The sequence below is a fragment of the Conger conger genome, chromosome 4, assembly GCF_963514075.1.
Source record: "Conger conger chromosome 4, fConCon1.1, whole genome shotgun sequence".
Lineage (NCBI taxonomy): Eukaryota > Metazoa > Chordata > Actinopteri > Anguilliformes > Congridae > Conger > Conger conger.
This window is the reverse complement of record NC_083763.1, coordinates 53,117,636-53,135,686: the sequence shown is the minus strand read 5'-3', so window position 1 is coordinate 53,135,686 and position 18,051 is coordinate 53,117,636. Positions and strand designations below refer to the sequence as shown.

At 43.0% G+C, this 18,051-nt stretch overlaps 1 protein-coding gene across 1 annotated transcript; it reads right to left on the bottom strand.

The window, feature by feature from the left end:
• Positions 1–273: 273 nt before the first annotated feature.
• Positions 274–17,695, bottom strand: LOC133127438 (G8 domain-containing protein DDB_G0286311-like). The gene is made up of 9 exons (XM_061240343.1): positions 17,229–17,695; positions 16,745–16,809; positions 10,739–10,923; positions 8,837–8,884; positions 6,216–6,263; positions 2,546–2,730; positions 1,553–1,614; positions 1,268–1,410; positions 274–1,064 (listed from the first exon to the last, which is right to left on the bottom strand). Exons 3-9 carry the CDS (start codon positions 10,860–10,862, stop codon positions 973–975), a joined length of 702 nt encoding a protein of 233 aa, XP_061096327.1. The 5' UTR covers positions 10,863–10,923; positions 16,745–16,809; positions 17,229–17,695; the 3' UTR covers positions 274–972.
• Positions 17,696–18,051: the final 356 nt, after the last annotated feature.

The following is an 18,051-nucleotide window of genomic DNA, read 5'->3' as shown; positions in this document are numbered from 1 at the left end:
TTAAATAAATTGTCATAGTGAGATCTTAATATCTTGTGTGTTAACACTCATGTTATGTTTTGTCTCTCAATAAAAATGTTATTGCTAAACAGTCATTATAGTGTACAGTCCATACATTTGCAATGTATTGTCGGGCATGTTAGGGAAAATTTTTAAGTTCATATGATATAGGATTTTTATTATATTGATTAAAAACACTGATGAATGCAATGAACACGTCCGGATAAGAGCCAGAGAAAAACAAAATAAAAATGTATTTATGTACCTTAAAGCTTGGGATGCATCCTCTTTTTATATTTTGTGCATTTTAGAATTTCACGTGCTGCTAAGGCATGTTAATTTAAGCACCAGGGATAACTATTACTTTCTAACAAGTAGCACATGTAGTATAGTCAGGAACAACTATTTTCCATTTTCGACAAAATATTGAATTGTCGGTAATGTCAGTAAGCATTAATTTCCCTCTATTTGCATAGCATCTGTAGAAGCATTTGATTCAGCTATAATTACTTTGATTCACATAAAAAAAACAAAAAAAAAACAGAGCCGCATTAACTGTCTGTGTGTGTGTGTGAGTGACTGTGAGTGTGTGTGTGTGTAAGCATACATTTTTTGCAAGAGTGCCTGCACGGAATACATAACACATTCTACTGTGATCATTATCACAGTAGAACTACCAGTTGTAAAGTCAACAATATAACATTATTAATACATTATTTTACAAACCCACAATGTATAGAGTTAAATATGTTTTCCAAATCCAAATTGTGTGTATACATCATGACACCATTTTTATAATAAATTATTTGCAAAGCATTGCACTATAGTATGACTATGCATTTAACAATGTATACAAATGTCCTAAGCCACAGTGCTCTATTGTAGGTAACATTAAATTAGACTTCTGTCACTCCTTCAGTTATGCATGGTGATGTCCAGGGATGATGTTCAATGAATAAGCTGTAGTTGAGTCTACCAGCAGTAGGAGAGCAGCACTGACACCATGGCCAGACAGGAAGCTGTGAGCATACTGGTCACATGGGAGACTCCATTGCTCATTGCAGCTGGACATGAAATGGAAAAAGAGATATAACAAATTAAAGAGAAATTTCAAATCTCCTGCACAGGAATGAAGATATATTTGCCATTTCAGTGGTTTGTCAATTTCCTGCATTTCATGAAAACATGAAAGTAAGGCCCTGTTCCCTTGATGCAGTATTATCTCAATATTACCAAGAATAATAGCAATAGTGATTGCAATACTCACATGTCACAGTAATGGAGTTAGGGTCAATGTCAAAAGAGATTTCTGAATTCATGATGGCATTGGTGAGGGTGCTGACAATTTGGGCATTGCTGGGTAATGATTCGTTGAAGAACAGATCTCCCGTTGTGACAATAGATCCTTCCCTAGATAAGACAGAAATAAGCACAGTATTATAATATTGTTGACAAACACAGTTGTTTTGATAGCCCCCTCACCTTCACAACTAAAAGTTGGAGTATTCATTAATTTATGTTCACATCATATCACATAAATGAAGGAAATTACCTGAAACGTTGTATAATCAAAACGTTGAAGGAACGGAATGCACGTCTAAAAACCGGTTCAATCTGTAAAATACAATTTTTTGTGTGATTTTTAGGTATGTCCTTTCATGTCATCATTTGAGTGATACTTTCATTACTTCAGAACTATACCGCATACTATGTGTAGTAATATATTAAATAAACAAAAGATACAATACATACAATAGATACGTACTATCTACCACAAAATAACACTAGGGGCTCTATTGTCTGGCGATCGGTTGCACTGGGAAAGTGGTATTTTCGTCATGGATTTTGATGTGCTTGGGCCTGTTTGGCAATTTTGTGATTCACCAGTGGGATGCCAGCTAGCTGATTTGTTGTTTACCTGCTTACCGGTGATTTATTTTTGAAGTTACAAACAAATATGACATTGATTAAAGGTGTATTATGACAGCCAATAATGATCAACCTTTGTTGTCTGTGTCTTCCCCATCAGCAGCCTTTTTTGTTTGTCACACACTACTTTTTAAAACCTTTTTTAACTAATGTTTGCTAACGAACAGAAAAAAGTTTGAATATGTTGGGGAAAGTTAGCTAACGTTTGCAATCTTGAGCCTGGTATATGGACCAGCATAGAGGCAGGTTGCACATTTCAGGGTTTCAATTTGTGCAGGATCATAACCAATTCAAGTCAATCCATTCGCATGAATAAGTAGGTGTAATAAAGTAAAAATGTTCCTAATAAACTGCTCGGTGAGCGTATAAAGCGCTGTAATGATAGTTTTTTTTTTTTTGTTTTTTTTTTGTTAAATCAATAAGGTTTTTTTTTACAGACATTTTTTAAAATTGTCTTCAAGAGGTCACAATGCTGAATAACTTGAGCAATATAATTAAGTTATTAGACCTATGCAATAAGAGTGGCTAAATGCATTTGAAGGACACTGTTTTATCACATTATCACATATCACAGAACAATAAACAATTTCCACAAAACACCTTTGAAAAGACCCACCTGTTCCTTGGTGAGTTTTGATCTGGCTTGAAAAGCTTCTGAATTTTGATTTAACAGATCGGCCACAAATGTTTCTCTTGAAGTAAACTCTATCCGGGCAGTTAAGTTGGAAAGTGGGCTGGAGGTTGTGGCCATGGTGGTGGCTGTTGCTGTTGTTGTAGGTGTTGTAGAAGCACTGGCCACACCTTCAGGCAAACAATTATCATGAAGAGACATATTTTAATTGTAGTATCAAGAAGCAAAAAATTGGCAACAAAGACACACACTCTCACACACGGATGCACACACTTAAACAGACACACATACATGTACACACAAATTACAAAAAAAATTATCATGACCCATAGTTTGCGTCACAGGCTTCCAGGCAAGACTATGCAAATATTTGACCAACGTTAGGTTCACTACCCATTTATTGCTTTTTGTTGTAATGTTTTAGTTACACCACAGCACGTTTAAGCAATTTCAGTACAGGAGTAATGGAAAACTAAAACAGGGCTATAATAATTTAACATTTAGGCAATGGTTCATTGACATTCTGATGGTAGATGGTAAATGTTAATGCATTTTTCACATTTATTTGTTGAAACTAAATTTTTGGAAAATTCAAGTGCTTTTTAAGGACTATTAGACTATTTTTGGTTATATTCATTGAGCGTTATCTGGCTAGCTAGTCTGCTTTCGTAAGGCTGACGATAACGGTAGCTAGCTAGTTTGTTTAGCTAGATAGCTATGGTAACAAACAACATGTGGAAAGTTGGAGCACAATCTGTGACTCATAGGTAATTGACAGTTCTTATTATCACACCCAAACAGTTTGGGTGAACTTTTATAGTGGGAAATAAAGTCTTAGAAATGAATAATAAAACAATGATGCACATTTGTATATGTATTTGCTCTTTCGAGTATCCTCTTCTGTCTTCCGCTAGTTGAGAAAAGTGATCTGTGTACCTTCTGAAGGTAGTTTTAAAAGGTACACCTTCTCAGAAAATGTCTCTCGTCTATTTCAAATATCAGGCCAATACAATGCATATGTTTGCCCATTATTGAAATTGATTGCTTGACTAGGTGTTCGCTAGCTGGTAGCTAAGTAGCAAGTATTGTTACAGCCAAAAACTTACTAGATGGCTAAATTAATAATAATTTGACAATAAAATCCACCTGTTATCGCTTTTCCCAATCTCAAATACTCAAAAACTAGAGTAGTGCGCAATCTATGACACCTCATCTATGACACATCGTGTGAAAAACACATAAATCCCAAGCTCACCAACCATTCTTAGTCTATGGGTTTTGGAGATTGAAACTCTGAAATCTGGTGCTTTAACATAAACACTGCATCTGGATTACTATACACAATCCTTAATAAACATTTCTTGTTCAAGGCTTACTGCTAGCATGTAAAATGTTGATACTCGGCAGATCACTCCATTTTCCTATTTATTTGCACTGTCTACTCACTCAAACGGCATCATTGACTTCAAATTCAGCTATATCACAGCGAGTAACCATGAAGCTGTTATGTTTGTTGAATTAACAGTCCTTCTGGCCAGGAACAGCTTTGATACTGATTAGTGATGGGCACGCTTATTCATTTAGGTGAGCCGGATCTTTTGGCTCCGTTCGTTCAAAAGAATTGTTCGTTTGGCTCACTCGTTCATTAACTTGTACTTCCGGAAAGCATGGGCATGAGTCTCATATGTTGCAGCATTGAACTGTATTCGTTCACAGCGTAAACAAGCTGCCCGCATGTGGCTCCCTCGGAATATCACCCAGTCTAGTTTCAGAATTGATTTAACATTCCCCTTTTTTAATATTAATTTAGTATAACGTGTAAACCGCAACTAAAGTGTAATTGGTTAAATAACCATAATCATTACCCCTCTTTTTGACAGCATTCGTTGGTGCCACTTGTTGCCCTGTTGTAGCCTAGCCTATTAATCCGAGGAAAATAAAACTAATGCAATATTTACATTTTTTGGATTTCACCCAGACAGTAAGTGACTCTGGGCTCTGGGTCGGATCCGGCCCGAAGTCAGTCGGTACCGGTCCAGCGTCACTTGCTATGCAGGCACAGTTTAATTATGCTTGCAGTATGGATGATACTGGACAAAAGCCATCTGCTTAGTAGCCAAAATAATACATCAGCTATGAATACCATTAATAAACGTTTTCATCTTCAAAAGCTTCATTTCAGGTTTCTTAAGAAATTGTAAGCTATGATACATTGATGTTAAAGTTAAATTACATGGGATACAATTACATTGTATATAATGTAACATTAGCTAAAATTAGACTTTAATGCAATGAAGATAACACCTGAAATATATTATTGCAGCCGACACATAGCTAGCTACGTTTCAATATACTACCTACAAAAATAAAATGACACGATGTACGTTGTGGACTTTGCAAAACCATTCATCACTTTTATTGCATAGCCTAGCTGACTATATTACAGAAAATGAAATATCCTAAATATTCTGCTGGTCCACGGAATGCCTGCTGATGGCATTAACCTTACGCCTTACAGCTGAACTGCGCTGTACTTTCAGTTCAACACCAGCTCATGGCTCATTTGTTCATTTGTTCAATGGCTCGTTCGTTCAGTCGTTCAATGGCTCCTTTGGCTCACTTGTTCGTTCAGTCATTCAATGGCTCTTTTGGTTCACAAACTAGTTCACCGGGTCAGTGGCTCTTTTGTTCGTTCACTCCTTTCGGTCATTCGTTCACTGGCTCAGTATGGCTCCACAGCTCGCTGAAGTAGGTACGTACAGTTGTTCATTTGTGGTTGTTTGATTGGCACTTTGGTAAGCCTATCGGCTTAATCACACAATGCTGTCCTAATAAGTAGCCTTTGGACACTGGACACTTTGGCTAAGCGGGGTGGACAGATCTCAGCGCATGGGGAGAGAGCCAAACAAACAAATCTTTCATGGAGAAGGTTCGGCTCAGTTTGTTCATTAAAAAAATTAATTAAAGATCCGTTCGTTCGCGAACTGCCCATCACTAATACTGACACATTTTCTTGCGCCGTGTTCAGATTTAGATGTGACTAGTTTGCCTTTAACTTCTATAGCCTAGCATGGGGGAGGAGGGACACTGTATATCTGGCCCAGTTTGATTAGGGGACGGACATTGCAGTGGACAGATAAGGCTTTCTCAGATATTTGGGGGCTGTGTAAATGACGCCTATGAATAGAGGGAATTAGGAAGTGGGCAAAAGTCAAAAAGAGAATAAGTAATAAAAAAGAATAGACCAAAAAAAATAATAATAACATAACATAGTAGTTGGCAATAATAATAATTGAACCGTGAGAGAAAAGGAGTCAGTTTAGTTATGAGTGGAATGCTACAGTTTTGCGCACTTATTTCTTTCCAATATTAGTGGGGTGGGGGGGTTGGGGGTATTGAGAACCACTGATATAGACCACTGCAAAATGTTGGACATAAGTTAAATGTGCGATGCCTTCAATTTTGTAATTGCACCACCGAGTTAGTTTGGAGCCCAGTGTAAGTAAACTATTTGTTCATGTTTACACATGCCTTGTGAACAGATTCATTATTTGTTTAGGTTAGTTAATGGATAAGCTCATGTTAGTTAATGGAATCTTCATGTAAAGTGTTGCTGTAAATACATACATATAGGTAATTAGAGAAAGCAACTCACTTGCTGTTGTCAGATCTGTTGTGGGTGTTGTAGAAGCATTGGCCGCACCTGCAGGAAACAAATAATTATTAGGAAATGTTTTAATAGTACAGAAGAACCTCAGAGACCAGAAACTCAGAAAACCGAAAAGTCTAGTCAACCGAACAGAATGGAATCGGACGTATATCATTATGGGCCACATTTATGGGCGATTTTCAGGTGGACATATGACGCATTCTGCCCAGGAAACGTGTTGTATATCAAACTGGTGCACGGGGCTGGAACCACATATGAATGTGATCTAGGCAAGCTGCACTTCTCTCCTTAATCCATATGCATTTAAGGGTGGATCGCGCAAATAATGAGTGGAGATATTATAAGTGTGGCTGATTATGTATTCCGTTGAATTTACTGAAGTTCACGCAATTAACAAGGGTCGATTTCTATACAAAATCTATCCACTTGAAAACAGCAGGCGTAAACCAAGGCGCAAGCGAGTCAGAGACATAGGCTCCAAATCGTAAAATAATTTTAAATAATCTTTGCAACAATAATCTCACTATTTCAACTCCAAGATATCATCATACAGATTTGCGTCACAGGCTTCCAGGCAAGACTATGCAAATATTTGACCAACGTTAGGTTCACTACCCATTTATTGCTTATTGTTGTAATGTTTTAGTTACACCACAGCACGTTTAAGCAATTTCAGTACAGGAGTAATAGAAAACTAAAACAGGGCTATAATAATTTAACATTTAGGCAATGGTTCATTGACATTCTGATGGTAGATGGTAAATGTTAATGCATTTTTCACATTTATTTGTTCAAACTAAATTTTTGGAAAATTCAAGTGCTTTTTAAGGACTATTAGACTATTTTTGGTTATATTCATTGAGCGTTATCTGGCTAGCTAGTCTGCTTTCGTAAGGCTGACGATAACAGTAGCTAGCTAGTTTGTTTAGCTAGATAGCTATGGTAACAAACAACGTGTGGAAAGTTGGAGCACAATCTGTGACTCATAGCTAATTGACAGTTCTTATTATCACACCCAAACAGTTTGGGTGAACTTTTATAGTGGGAAATAAAGGCTTAGAAATGAATAATAAAACAATGATGCACATTTGTATATGTATTTGCTCTTTCGGGTATTCTCTTCTGTCTTCCGCTAGTTGAGAAAAGTGATCTGTGTACCTTCTGAAGGTAGTTTTAAAAGGTACACCTTCTCAGAAAATGTCTCTCGTCTATTTCAAATATCAGGCCAATACAATGCATATGTTTGCCCATTATTGAAATTGATTGCTTGACTAGGTGTTCGCTAGCTGGTAGCTAAGTAGCAAGTATTGTTACAGCCAAAAACTTACTAGATGGCTAAATTAATAATAATTTGACAATAAAATCCACCTGTTATCGCTTTTCCCAATCTCAAATACTCAAAAACTGGAGTAGTGCGCAATCTATGACACCTCATCTATGACACATCATGTGAAAAACACATAAATCCCAAGCTCACCAACCATTCTTAGTCTATGGGCTTTGGAGATTGAAACTCTGAAATCTGTTGCTTTAACAGAAACACTGCATCTGGATTACTATACACAATCCTTAATAAACATTTCTTGTTCAAGGCTTACTGCTAGCATGTAAAATGTTGATACTCGGCAGATCACTCCATTTTCCTATTTATTTGCACTGTCTACTCACTCAAACGGCGTCATTGACTTCAAATTCAGCTATATCACAGCGAGTAACCATGAAGCTGTTATGTTTGTTGAATTAATAGTCCTTCTGGCCAGGAACAGCTTTGATACTGATTAGTGATGGGCACGCTTATTCATTTAGGTGAGCCGGATCTTTTGGCTCCGTTCATTCAAAAGATTGGGGAGAGAGCCAAACAAAAAAATCTTTCATGGAGAAGGTTCGGCTCAGTTCGTTCATTAAAAAAATTCATTAAAGATCCGTTCGTTCGCAAACTGCCCATCACTAATACTGACACATTTTCTTGCGCCGTGTTCAGATTTAGTTGGGACTAGTTTGCCTTTAACTTCTATAGCCTAGCATGGGGGAGGAGGGACACTGTATATCTGGCCCAGTTTGATTAGGGGACGGACATTGCAGTGGACAGATAAGGCTTTCTCAGATATTCGGGGGCTGTGTAAATGACGGATATGAATAGAGGGAATTAGGAAGTGGGCAAAAGTCAAAAAGAGAATAAGTAATAAAAAAGAATAGGCCAAAAAAAAAAATTATAACATAACATAGTAGTTGGCAATAATAATAATTGAACCGTGAGAGAAAAGGAGTCAGTTTAGTTATGAGTGGAATGCTAGTTTTGCGCACTTATTTCTTTCCAATATTAGTGGGGTGGGGGGGTTGGGGGTATTGAGAACCACTGACATAGACCACTGCAAAATGTTGGACATAAGTTAAATGTGCGATGCCTTCAATTTTGTAATTGCACCACCAAGTTAGTCTGGAGCCCAGTGTAAGTAAACTATTTGTTCATGTTTACACATGCCTTGTGAACAGATTCATCATTTGTTTAGGTTAGTTAATGGATAAGCTCATGTTAGTTAATGGAATCTTCATGTAAAGTGTTGCTGTAAATACATACATATAGGTAATTAGAGAAAGCAACTCACTTGCTGTTGTCAGATTTGTTGTGGGTGTTGTAGAAGCACTGGCCGCACCTGCAGGAAACAAATAATTATTAGGAAATGTTTTAATAGTACAGAAGAACCTCAGAGACCAGAAACTCAGAAAGCCGAAAAGTCTGGTCAACCGAACAGAATGGAATCGGAAGTATATCATTATGGGCCACATTTATGGGCGATTTTCAGGTGGACATATGACGCATTCTGCCCAGGAAACGTGTTGTATACCAAACTGGTGCACGGGGCTGGAACCACATATGAATGTGATCTAGGCAAGCTGCGCTTCTCTCCTTAATCCATATGCATTTAAGGGTGGATCGCGCAAATAATGAGTGGAGATATTATAAGTGTGGCTGATTATGTATTCCGTTGAATTTACTGAAGTTCACGCAATTAACAAGGGTCGATTTCTGCGCAAAATCTATCCACTTGAAAACAGCAGGCGTAAACCAAGGCGCAAGCGAGTCAGAGACACAGGCTCCAAATCATAAAATAATTTTAAATAATCTTAAATTTTAAATAAATCTCACTATTTCAACTCCAAGAAATCATCATACAGATTATTAATATAAAATATTTAATTCATTAATGATGGAAGCCAAGCAATAATTAAGGCTGGGTGTTTGTCTCAGAAAATATATTGAAAATCATTATTAACTAGTATCTCATGCGAGGCTGTGGGAAATGACTGAAATAATAGTGACAGTAACAAGTGTTTGAAGTTTCAAATAATTATTGCCGCCAGTAAAACTGATGAGTCAGCTGAATGCATATATATATATATATATATATATATATATAATCCCGGAAAGACGTGCTTTTTGGCTTTAACAGAACATTGTTAGAAACAGAGCATGCTCAACTGGCATTGCTAAAATACTAAAATACTGTATTAGTTATCCTCCAAATCAATCAAGGACAATAAACGGGGATAGTCTTCTGCGACAAACACCAGTCAGACAAATAATTGTCTCCGACACAACATTCCCATTCCATTCTGGCAATAGTCAAGCTCATTGCAATGTTACATCTCACATTTAATTCAAATGCCAACGCAGCAGGAATATGTACACATTTTGTCCTGCACTGGATACACTTTTATGTGGCACCCAATGCAAGTAATATGTCACGTGGGTGGAGATATTCAATGCAACACGTATTTTCACTGCGTTGTTTAACATCTGCCTCTTTCGCAAAATGCGGTTTGTAGGCAGACTCAATTGCAGATTGTTAAATAAGGTGTAGCCTTTGTAAATAAGACGTTAATTTCAGGCAGACTGCGACCGCATCAACATACCCTCGTCAGGCCTAATTTTGCACGCTGAGTTTAATGTATGTAAATCTGGACCTATCACTGCAAAATGCAAACTAGAATCGGAAGTATAACATTATGACTGCAAAACACAAACGAGTAGCCTATTAATTGACGAAACAAATGCTAAAGAGTAGGACAAGTAGAAAAAGGACAAGGACTAAATTTGATGTTGGATGGAAGCGAGAAGCAAGCAAATAATATAAAATTCAACAAAGATCGCATCACATAGATGGCTATGCAATGCAAGCAGTGACTTTTGCTTGCCAGTGATGTTCAGCTACAAGAGTGCAAGCTCTGGCAATGTCACTATAGCTATGGATTAGTTTCTGATTTGGCTAATGATGGTTAGCCTATGTGATTGCACTTTTTCTGCTGTTATTGTTTTGGCAAATGCCATTGAGGTTGTGAAATAAACTGAATTGAAATAAATATTTAATTTCCTAAAATTGGTGTATTTCAACTTCACTTTCCGAACTTTCATTCCTGACAATGTTTGATTGTCTGAGGTTCTGCTGGAGTATCAAGAAGAGAAAACCACACACGTCAGTAGTAAGTAATTAGTGGAAGCAACTTACTTATCACCCTTATGACTGATATAGTATGATTGAAGTTCATTATTGGAGTTGAATTTGGGTCTTCCGCAGCACTTTCCAAAGTGTTCATCAAATCCCCAGTGCTGACTACACTGTTGTTACTCATGGTGTTGTTGAAAATCAGCTCTGCATCCACATCTGTTCCAATTGTTCTGAGAGTAATACCCCTGAAAAGGAATGAAAACATTTTGTACATTGAAATTACAGCATTTATAACTGCAGTTCTATTTCTTTATTAGCTTCACTTTAAGCTCTATGGGAATTGGATTTTATCCAATCTCGAGACTGAAAACGATCTACGCAACGCCATCTTGATGGCCAATCAGGGCAAAGATGCGCTTTAGCGACCGAATTTACATACGGTGGCTATATAAGCGACATCGCAGGCCGTCATTCTTTCTTCTCAAATTTTCAGCGCAAGGTTAGCAACCTAGCTGGAGACTTACGTTTCTACCACGCCGAAGTTCTTCGTCTGCGAGCAGAAACGTGCCGCTGTGAGGAAGGAGCTTTTTTTCCCGACTCAAAGGCCCTCGCTAGACGACGTCGAGCTCGAAGATTCGCCATGAAGCGGTGCCAAGGGTGCGACGCAGCCGTGGAGGGTACGGACCCTCACACTGCTTGCGTTATGTGTCTCGGCGAGACCCATGCTCTCGCGGCCTTAACTAAGGTGACCTGCACCGCCTGCGCTGCACTCGGGGCGCAGGAGCTACTGCGCCGGGCAAGCATGCACCGCGAAGACGCCAGTTGGGCTGACTTCCCGGAGCCTTTTGCCATGCACTCTCAGGAGGACAGACCGAACCTGCGCGATGGCAGGGTTCCGTCTGACACGGCCCATCTGGAAGAGGCGCTCCTAACCCTCGCTAACAGCTCTGGGGACGAGGACGACGACCTCCTTCTCCACTCTAGTGACCAGGAGATGCTTCCAGACGACAGTTTGGAGCCTTCCGGCTCTGTCGCTATCCCAACGGCGACGGGTGAGTTGGAGCACCACCCCTCCCTGTTGAAAGACTTTCCGGTCCTGATGAAAGCGGCGGCGACCAGAGCGGAGCTCCCCTGGCCCCCTCCTCCTGCAGCGCCTGTAAACCAGCTGGTGGCTCCAGTGTACAGGCGCGACACACCGAGGCACGGTGTGCAACCGACCCCCGTCTGCCCGTCTGTACAGCACTACGTGCAGCTAACCTGGGATAAGCCTTTCTCTACGAAAGCCCTGGTAGTGTCTTTTTCGCCTTTCACGGTGGTGTCAGGCCGACAAAAGCTTCAGACGGAGGGGGTTCCGCGACTCGAAGATTCCTTGGCTACTCATCTCCTCGCCCCCACAGCAAGGTGGAGCGCAAGGAAGCCTAACCTTCCCACTCGGTCTGGGCAGATATCAGCTGCCTTGTCTGAACGTTCGTTTATCTGCGGTTCCCAAGGCGCCGATGCAACGAACAATCTTGCTATCCTAGCGATAGCACAGACGAACTTGATCGAGTCCCTTGCTTCCTCCCTCGCAGATGATGTTTCTGCCGAGCTGAGGAAGAACGCGGGCGCAATCCTGCACCTCACCCAGGGGTTGGCACAGGATTTTGGACGGATTATGGGCTGGAGTGTAGCCTCTCTCCGGCACTTATGGCTAGCGAACTCGGCACTCCCTGAAGCGGACAAGGTCCCCCTCCTCGATGCCCCAGTCTCTCTCGACGGTCTCTTCGGTCCAGCGGTGACCGAAGCGATAGCGAGGTTTAAGCGACTGGATGAGGAGAGACCCACTCTGCAGAAGCACCTGCCTCTTGCTTCAGATGCAAGATGCCAGGATCGCCGTTCATGGTCTAAGACTCGCCGCACTCCTGTGTCGTCAGCCCGGCGCTCAATTGAGGAGCAGCCCGGTGGCCGTAGAGACGCTACCGCTATTGCTAGCGGCAAGGCTTGGACGAAGCCGTTCAACCCTGCTGCACCAAGGGCTCACCCGCCTCAATCGAAAGCCCAGAAGCGTTCCTGAATCTCCGCGGGAGAGTGTCATAGAGGCGATCCAGTCGAGTGGACCGGACACCCCTCCTGTATCACTGACTTTACTAGCGCCTACTCGGGAGCGAGTTTCGCCCTTACAGTCACGAAGCACACTCCCCCTATTGTTACACAAACATTTCCCTTGCCCTCTGCCTCAAAGCTGGCATCAGCGCTTGGTGATTTCTCAGTCAAAAGGGGCCTTTTTCCCCGACATTCAGGCAGTATTGGAGTCCTCGCCGGCTCAGAATCGAAGCCGGCCAGGACTCTACGTCGGCCTATCACAGATAAGCACCAGGTCGCTGGCTCGAATTCGACCCCGCCCCCACTTAAGAGTCGGGCTTCTGCAGATTCAGAAGCCTGTGGTACAGTCTGCACTGCTTTCAACCAGGTCCGCGTTCAACCTTTGTGCTTGGACTCGGAAGTGCAAGCTGACGCCATGGCTCAGTACTGTAATCAGAGCGGGCTACGCGTTACAGTTCGCTGTCCCCCCTCCTCCTTTTGTAGGAGTAAGGGAAACGAATATGCCCCTGCATCTAAACAGCGCACTTTCCCAAGAGATAGAGACTCTCTTGGCAAAAAGCGCGATCCGCCTAGTCCCCAAACACGACGAAATGCGAGGGTTTTATTCCCTTTATTTCCTCGTTCCAAAGAAAGACGGCGGTGTGAGACCAATACTGGACCTGCGAGCTCTGAACCGTCATTTGGTGAAACGACGTTTTCAGATGCTAACGCACAAGCGCGTAATGAGCTCAATCAGCCAAGGGGACTGGTTCACGCTCGTAGATTTAAAAGACGCTTACTTCCATGTGAACATTGTACAGCGCCATTGGCAGTACCTTCGTTTCGCTTTTCTGGGAAGAGCGTACGAATTTACCAAACTCCCATTCGGTCTGTCCCTGGCACCCCGCACCTTCGAAATGGTGGCGCGGGCTGCTATCGCCCCGTTGCTACAACAGGGCATACGTGTTTTAACGTATCTGGACGACTGGCTTGTGTTAGCCCCTTCCAGGGAGTTGGCAGCGAAACACACAGAGATGCTGATAACCCACATCGAAGGATTGGGTTTCACCATCAACCGCGACAAGAGTGTTTTCACCCCGAGCCAGTGTGTTCAGTACCTAGGGCTCCGGCTGAACTCATTGTCAATGACGGCGCGTCGCTCTCAGGAGAGAATTGCTTCCCTGAGAGGCCACGCTTGCCGATTTCTCCCAGGTCGCTGCATCAGTGGAATCACGATTATGCGCCTGTTGGGTTTAATGGCGGCAGCAATCGCCGTGGTTCCGTTGGGATTGCTACGCATGAGACCGGTGCAACTCTGGCTCAAGCGAATGCATTTCGATCCAATGAGAGACCGCGCAAAGCTGTTTCGCATTCCGCAGTCGGTTGTGAGAGCACTCTCGCACTGGCGAGATGGGCGAATGCTGAGTGTCGGTGTGCCAATGGGCGCTATCTCCACTCATGTCCCTGTATACACAGACGCCTCCACCAAGGGGTGGGGGGCGGTCTGCAATGGAATGATGGCGAGCGGGTTGTGGAACCCTCCTCTGCCTCATATCAATGTGCTGGAGATCACAGCAGTATGGCTTGCATTACAACGTTTCGAACCCCTTCTTCGGGGCAGACACGTTCTAATCAGAAGCGACAACAAAGCGACAGTCGCTTACGTAAACCGACAGGGCGGCACCAAATGTCCACATCTACACCGGCTGGCGGTGAGGATCTGGACTTGGGCATACCCGCGAGTTCGCTCCTTACGGGCGCTCTACGTCCCGGGGCAGCTGAACTGCGGCGCAGACCTCTTGTCTCGGGGCGGTCCCTCCCCCCTAGAGTGGTGTCTTCACCCACTCGTGGTAGCGGAGGTGTGGTCACGCTTTGGGAAAGCGAGAGTGGATTTATTCGCCTCCCGACAGAATGCGCATTGCCCATTATGGTTTGCGATGACAGCAACCGGCTCGCCCCCACTGGGAGTGGACGCGCTAGCCCATTGCTGGCCCAAGGGCCTCCTTTATGCCTTCCCTCCCTTTGGTCTGGTACCGCAGGTACTAGCCAAAGCGAGAGAGGAGAGGAAACCCCTGATTTTGATCGCGCCAGATTGGCCGCACAAACAGTGGATGGCCGATGTAGCCCTGCTGCTGACCGACGTCCCGTGGCGACTTCCCCAGCGCCGGGACCTCCTGTCTCAGGGGGCGGGGACCATTTTTCATCCCCACCCAAGCAGGCTGCGCCTCACGGCTTGGCCCCTGTTAGGAGCAGGCTTGTGAACATGGGATTGAGCGAGGCAGCTGTAAATACTATACAGCATGCTCGCGCTATCTCAACTACAATGGCTTATAAAGGCAGATGGGAGGCCTTCGAGACTTGGTGTCTCGAACGCTCTCAGGACCCCCTGGTGTGCCCTGTATCCGTAGTGCTCAACTTTGTGCAGAGCCTACTTGATAAGGGGTTATCTTTGTCCACGTTAAGGGGGTATGTCTTCGCAATTTCTGCGTGCCATACTGGCTATAGTGGCTCTACGGTGGCTGCCCACCCCCAGGGCGTCCGGCGTCTGAAACCCGTGGCCCCACCCCGTGTTCCGCAGTGGGACTTAACGGTGGTACTGAGCGTTGAGTGGAGAGCTTTGTCCCTTAAGGTAGCGCTGCTTACTGCGCTAGTTTCTGCTAAGCGAGTAAGCGATTTATGCGCCTTGTCTGTGCACCCGGACTGTCTCTCCTTTTCAGGATCTGACAGAGTCGTGCTGAGACCGAACCCTGCGTTTACCCCGAAGGTAATCACCACGTCCTTCCGCTCACGGGTATTGGACCTGGTGGCTTTCAAGCCCCCTCCTCATGACGATGAGGAGGATGCTATGCTGCATAAACTTTGCCCAGTGCGTGCTCTGTCGATATACGTACGACGTTCGCAGCCTATTCGACAAGCAGATCAGCTGTTTGTCTGTTATGGTGCTGCTGCTAAGGGAAAACCTGTTACGGCACAGAGATTTTCCCATTGGCTTACTGACGCAATCAACTGGGCGTATATGAGTGTATGGGCTTGCCCCCTCTGTCGGAGGTTCGCGCCCACTCTACTCGAAGCATGGCAGCTTCTCGGGCACTTTTTAAAGGGGTCAGTGTGCAGGATATTTGTACAGCGGCGTCATGGAGTTCGCCATGCGCCTTTGTGCGTTTCTATCTGCTGGATGCATCGACACCGTCGGTGGCGCATGCAGTCCTGAGCTCAGCGTCCAATCGGACGTAGCTGCTGCTCAAACACATTATGTGCAACGCCTCTACGCGGTGGCTAGAGGCGTGCATGTTTATATTGGCCATCTCCCGGCTTGGGTATTCGGTAGCTGGTTTACATGAACCGAGCGCTGGGGATGGTTGTGGCTCCTCGGTTTATACAGTCCCCCTTTTTTTCATGCATAAAAAAGGGCTGGCTATTGAGGGGAGCCCCTCTTGATTGGCTATCACTGCCATCGCCTGTTGTTCTGCATCAGGGGGCTGATGTTGACGACAGGGCGTGGGCTATAGGGTTCCCATAGAGCTTAAAGTGAAGCTAATAAAGAAATAGAACTTCCGGGTACAGTGGTACCCATTGTTCTATGAGTTATTAGCGAGCTTTAAGCTTCACAGGCCCTGTCTCTTTCCTTCGCTGAAAATTTGTCTCGAAGAAAGAATGACGGCCTGCGATGTCGCTTATATAGCCACCGTATGTAAATTCGGTCGCTAAAGCGCATCTTTGCCCTGATTGGCCATCAAGATGGCGTTGCGTAGATCGTTTTCAGTCTCGAGATTGGATAAAATCCAATTCCCATAGAGCTTAAAGCTCGCTAATAACTCATAGAACAATGGGTACCACTGTACCCGGAAGTTAATGTATAATTAAAATGTATCAGTATGAATGACCATTGAATTAATATTAGTTGAACAGATAGGCTACTGTAGATGCAAGGTAACATTCCTAATGTATCCAAAAAAAACTGAAACTCATTTTGTAATTTTGCTGGAAATGTCATTTCAGACTTACCTGAATCCTCTGACAATAGTTCGAATGTAAATACGTCCATAACGTGCTCTGTAAATTGCATCAGTCTACGCAATAAGACAAGAAAATAGGAATTATAATACATCAGAAAAGGTATTCAGACCTCAGATCCAAAACACCAAAAAGTCCAGTAAACTGAACAGGGATATTTTAGTAGCTATTGGTGTATTTAAAAAAAATATAATAAAAATATTAACACATTAAAATAAAATAAAAAAGGCTAAAGAGATGGCCACTTTTCAGCTGGCCTTCACACATCATTTCACATAATGTTTGCATGCTTGACAGGTCTGGCATGGTTTCAGACTCTAAGACAGTGGATTTAATAGTGGGCATAGGGCTTAGCTTAGTTTCTGGAAGATAAATTAACAGTGTATCTGTTGACCATATTTGAATACACTAATAGGAATGGGAAAACACAACATAGTATACATGTAAAATGAATAGTGAGGAAAGACTGACTTACCAGTGCAACAAAGTCTGCTGCTAAGGCTTTAAATTCAGGTGACTGGTTGTTTTCCAGCTCAGGGCTGAATGGAGTTCTCAGGGTCACTATAATAATAAATACAAAACTGGGAGGTGGAGGGTTTGTAGCTTGAGTGGTGCTTGTCACAGCAGGGTTACTAGCACTGCTTGTTTCAATGGGAGTGATTGGTGTGGTAGTTGAGGTGCGACCAGCTATTGTGGTAGCTGCAGGTAAGGAGGAAACAGGACGAGTTGTGGTTGTTGTAGCTGAAGGAGCTCCAGAAGTTGGAGATATTATAGCTTGAGTGGTGCTTGTCACAGCAGGGTTACTACCACTGCTTGTTTCAATGGGAGTGAAGGGTGTGGTAGTTGAGGTGCGACCAGCTGTTGTAGTAGCTGCAGGTATGGAGGAACCAGGACGAGTTGTGGTTGTTCCAGTTGAAGGAGCCTCAGAAGTGGGAGCTATTGTGGGAGCTGCAGTTGAGGTAGTAGGAAGGCATTAAAGTAGGGTCATTGGTAGAATTGCAAAGGTATTTTGACACCTTCAAGAAAATCTGAAATAATACTCATTAAAGATCTGTTGAAACACTACTGCCAATATGAGGAAAATATACATAAAAGCGACATATTCACTCACATGGTTAGTGGAGACTTTTACAGTACATGCCAGCAAACACAGGGATGTTTGTAGAGATAATAGAACAAGGGAACTTACTATTCACGCTGATGGAATCAGGTACCACGGAAACGTTGAACTGATTTGTTGACGTGGAATTTGTGTCCATCACTGCTGTTACCAAGGTCTCCTCAACATCATCGTTTGT